This window comes from Opisthorchis viverrini (genome assembly GCF_000715545.1).
Source record: "Opisthorchis viverrini unplaced genomic scaffold opera_v5_216, whole genome shotgun sequence".
NCBI lineage: Eukaryota > Metazoa > Platyhelminthes > Trematoda > Opisthorchiida > Opisthorchiidae > Opisthorchis > Opisthorchis viverrini.
Genome location: NW_008751872.1, coordinates 768,592 through 773,609, shown reverse-complemented (window position 1 = coordinate 773,609; position 5,018 = coordinate 768,592). Strand labels below are relative to the sequence as shown.

At 43.2% G+C, this 5,018-nt stretch overlaps 2 protein-coding genes across 2 annotated transcripts in view; one reads left to right on the top strand and one right to left on the bottom strand.

Annotated features, from left to right (window-relative positions):
- T265_08398 (hypothetical protein) overlaps window positions 1-5,018 on the bottom strand; it is a gene marked incomplete at both ends in the record, with an annotated part of 80,381 nt that overhangs the window by 14,969 nt on the left and 60,394 nt on the right. The window contains one exon of the mRNA XM_009174192.1: window positions 4,338-4,479. Within this exon, the coding sequence (XP_009172456.1) occupies window positions 4,338-4,479 (142 nt within the window). The remainder of the gene's footprint in view (window positions 1-4,337; window positions 4,480-5,018) is intronic.
- T265_08396 (hypothetical protein) overlaps window positions 1-5,018 on the top strand; it is a gene marked incomplete at both ends in the record, with an annotated part of 18,446 nt that overhangs the window by 1,534 nt on the left and 11,894 nt on the right. The gene's annotated exons all lie outside the window — the stretch shown is intronic.

Sequence of the window (5,018 nt, the reverse complement as noted above, 5' to 3'; positions counted from 1 at the left end):
GCAGGAATGTAGGATTATGGTGAAACTGTGATCAGACTGATTTGGTGGTATTCATCTAAATAAGGTGCATTAAGTGCTCACCCTATGAGCCAATTGCAACCAACTAGTGGTAGATTGGAGCAGGTGTCTCAATGGTCAGAGATAAATGAACTCTCATATAGATCAGATATAGGCCTGTGAACGAAGCTTAACTACAGGCTCACATCAAAAGCACATTTAGGTGGAATTTTCCCTCTCTTATCCAGAGGGCATGCACACCATCAGGGAAAAGCATGCGGTTGGGAAGGCTGAAACAAACTAAGACGTGGCTGGAAAAAAACCCTGAACGAACCCAGAACCACAAGCGCCAGTAGGCTGAAATTTTGGCAAAAAGTACTTGGAGGCATCCATCTATCTCATGTCTGCTGCAGGGGAGGACAATACCAACGGGTAATGCGTTATTCACATCCACAAATTGGATGGATATCACTCCGATCGGAGCGAAGTGAGATATGAAAGATATATAATAGTTTGCAGGTTCTACAAGCACACAGTAGACTGTCACGTGGAGCTAGCGTGCCAACAAATAGGATACAGCTTTCTGGGACCGTGAAATTGCACAGTTCACGATCACTGCCTGACGGGTTAAACTGGTGGTGGTTGAGTAATAAGAGGATTAACCAGATCTTACAAAGTAAAACGAGAAAAAGGCTCATGTAACCGTCTCTTTGTGGCCGAAAACGAGTCGATGACCAACTGAAAGGACAGGAGGACTCAGTGGAACGATCGCGGAAGCACTGGTCAGGTTCCCGTCGCTTTGAGGCTGTGCACGAAAATCATCATGCACAGACGGGTGACAAACATACAACCGGTGCTTTTGAGAAGCATTGAAAAGATTCTCATTGAAACAGCTAGGGTGATTTAGTATTAAATGCATGCCGATTTGATCCTCTTAACTGTTGCTGTAGATAGAACAGCATGTACTTTGCAACGAATAGAATTCACATCATCTACCGCTTAACCACGTCAACTTGAAAGAACCCAATTCGCTTTCGAGAATTTATGCCAAGATTTTGAGTTTTCGAAGACTTCTGAACCTCCAGACTGAGTTATGATTGCATCATATTTAGTGACATGTAATGCATTTCCGGAAAGCTCGATTGCATCAGTTTTCTACGGGCGTTCCTTCAAAAACTTCTACCACCTTTCAACAGAAGACTTGTGCTGAGTGTCGTTCAAGAAAATTAGGTAAATTCACTCATACTGCAAATATCTTGAGGTGAGACACCCAGCTAGATGGATTGAGGATGGTTCTGCTAGTGGCATACTGTGGCCGTGGACTGTTGGTTCGCACTACCGCGCGTAAACCTACACGCGGACGTTACGGCTATATCCCACAAGCTTGCCCGGTCCCATTTCTCCTGAGGTGGGTGACATAAGTTTACCAAGTTCTGAATCGCAGCTGATCTGCGATGTCCTGCACAGATAAACCTCTAGTTTTCGTTCGCCAGTTTGGCAGCTAAAGAGAGAACATTTCTTGCCGAATTTTCAAACAGTCCTGTGAACACACGGTGACTGTGCGAGGTAAGAATGATGCTGACTCCCCTTATCGATCCGTTTGTTGTTCCTCAACTCAAAAACCAGGATGAGAAGACGTAAATTTTGGGCTTTTGGATGTAGCTGTTCCCAGTTAGCTGAAGAAATATCAGAAACATACGCAAATGCAAACGCGGTCGTTTACTGAAATTAGCCTTGGAGCTGGCGTGGTCAGCGTCTATCCAGCGATCCATCTTTACACACTACTACATACTATTATAAACCCGCACCCATTCTCCGAGAAGTCAGAATTGTTAACGGGGGGAATATTAAGTAACAAAAAGCCGTTGGTTGGAAACACAGCGTACCTTTGATACGGGGGATTTAAAAGTGCTCCTAATGCGCGGTGTCCTATATCGAGGAGGGTCTTAAAACCGGTACTTAGAAGTAATGATCTAAGGGTGGCCAGATCAAGTGATACGTATAATGAATCAATGGCACTCCCACTGACCACTATTTGTTATCGCCGAAACTTAGAGGAGAGGACGAACAACAACCGGGTTATGAAAAATCCAGCCGCACTTGGTATGATCGGTAGATATCGCTTACTTGTTAGAGGGTCAGATGATAATTCTAATCAACAGATGGAGATGTATCACCATATTATTGTCTGTTGCCTTTGGTGACGAACCTGTGTATGAAATAGCATATTCTGTACTCTTCAGTTACCCTCTAGTAAGCTGGTTGTTTCCCGTTTCCTCCTAGAAGCCTATGGTTAAGCAGTTCTCATGTGGAGGTAGTCCCTTCAGGCGGAGCTTCCATTAGTCCAAACAGACCCGGACTTGAGGACATCTACTGAAAAAACTACTGGTGATCCGGTCTATCTGACGTTGGAACCATATAAGATTCAACTTTCCCTACTGGTTCTATGTATCGCTGATGACAAGACGTCGCCTTGACAAGTTCATTGTGCAGTAGGCTTGCTAAAAAAATTCTACGTATATTCGTAATGCACTACTCATAAGGTTACTGAAATTCTACGTAGTTAAAGTGACTGCACATTGAAGGAATAAGGAGGCGCACCTTGCGTATTTTTAGAGCTAACCGTTATCCTATTCGATGAACCTGTCATAAGGTTACACGTACTAAAATGCATGAGAACCGAATAAGCTTTCGAACTCGAGCGCGATGACCCAAGGCCTCTAAAGGACAAAACGCTTGAAAATGTTAGAACAATGCCCTGTTCTGGGCAGATCAGGTTCACCGAAAAGTCAAATAATGAAACAGAAAGGGGTGATGGTAGGGTCATAAATTGCAACATTCAGTGGATTGACCCAGAGGATATTCCACTGAGACTTATCATCCTCGGACATAAACTGTCACGAGCAGTATATGCGAACTTATATAAAGATGCGGAGAAAAACTGGAAGACTCATCGTAAGACCTGTCGTCGTTTCTTGCTTTACTGAGGAAGATTTTGGGAGGAAATGAATACGGCTTATTTTGACCTGGATTTTTCTAACGGTCCCCATTCACCATCATCGTATTAAAAGCTTTAGTGTCTCTGTTTAGGTTTCATCTACTCGCTTACGTTGAAAGCAACTGCAATACGCATTATCCCCTATCCTACTTGTGGGCGTTGTTTGAATTATTTTGACTTGATCACGTATTGACTCCTCGGTACCTGATAAAGTGACTGAATGGAGCAAAACAAGTTGTAAACTACCGTTTCGTTCGATTTAAGGTATCTGCTTTGACGATGGTGCCGGACTTGATGCTAGAGTCTGTGCTGACAACGAGGATGAGCGGTCAGTCGTAGTTAAAATCCAGTTTATGAGATGGACGCTGAAATCCAATTTAGGGTGTCAGAAATGTCCACTGGTGGTGACTGACAACAGAAGTGAAATCATCCAGCTACGAGGTGACCCCGCATCGTGTTAACTGAAAGCTTCCGTAGTTCACTCCGAAAAGTCAGAAGTGAGAAACTATTGTCAGTGGACATCCTACCGGCCCCAATTACGCGAGGAGCTCCCGGTTCTTCGTTTGTGAAAGAAACAAACAATGCGAAATGGAAATGCTATTGGCGTTGGAATCCGCCACGCGTGGGGAAAACGGTGAATCGTCTGAATTAAATATTTCGAAGATTGTCAGATCGGATTTGTTTCAGACAACCAATCTATTCAGTCAAGTGGGGATGGTACACACACGATAATAAGCCATTAGTCAGGTAAAAAAAGACAGAATTTGACGAAGAGAGCAGCGGAATGGTGGGAGCATTTAGGCCATCATCATCATCTATTCGTTTTCTAAATTGAGTCCTCAATAGAATATTTTAAACGTGAGTGAATTCCCCGCATCATACAGAGCAATACTATGATACAATTCATGTTCGGATCCTTAAACTGTTCACGCTTAACAGGACTACCTATATTGAAAATCCGTAAATTGAAAACATGAATTTTTTGCCTTTGGTTTTCCTGAGTGTGTTTTAAGGCATTTAGACGGCGGGTTGGACGAAATGAAAGAGCCTGCTTTTGACCAATAGTTGGCATATGAAAACAAACTGAGCAATAAATAGTCAGGATAATTTAGTTGAAAGAGTATCGAGTATCACAGAAGCTCTGATGAGCACCAATCTTCTACATCAACCTCACGCTTCTAATTAAAGATGGAGAGCAGCATGAGACTGACCATTTTAGGATCTGGTCACACTTTCACTAGAGATGGGGTTCTCCGGTTCAAATCTTAATCACAGTGGAACCACATGTAACGGAAGGCAAGAGAAAAAACGATTATGGCAATAAGATTTCAAAAACACCTACCGGCAGTGGTGGTTGAAGGTGTGGTTGGTTTTGCGAATTGGGGCAAAGGACGCAGAAGCTCTAGATCGACAGAACTACCCGAGCCGGTCAACAGCGCTATAACCTGATCGTGCCTGGCATCTTTCACATCGATTCCATTGACCTGCAGAAGCATGAGGTAAAAAATAACGTCATAAAAGGGGACGGAGAAATCGACACATGCATCAGTAATAAGGGTAACTTATGGCAACTGAGCACCAGGATAATGCGTACTGCTGTCAGTGGCAATGAAAAGGGTAATGAGTGTCATAGGTATGAATCCAAGAACTCAACGGCCCTGCGATAAGAGGAACAGTAATAACAGTCATCAAAATAGAAAATACTAGGTAACCCAAAAAGTCGGAGAATCACACGCATGGATGTAGGTGAGCGCTTGTTAGGTTGCCAGCGACAAACAATAAGATGCTATTCGGCCAGCGTCAACAAAATCGACTGATGATGTGAGCACCTGTATCGATCAATCACGTGTAGTTTCACTAGTGATTGATCGACTTTACTGATTTGTTCGATCGATTTTAACTCAGCAGATCGGACATTGGGCCTTGTTAGTTGTTTGTTCTGTGCCATGATGCACTAAATTTCGTCATCAAAAATGAAGAGTCGGGATTTGAAAAAAAACGTCTTTGCAAGCTTACAGCCAGC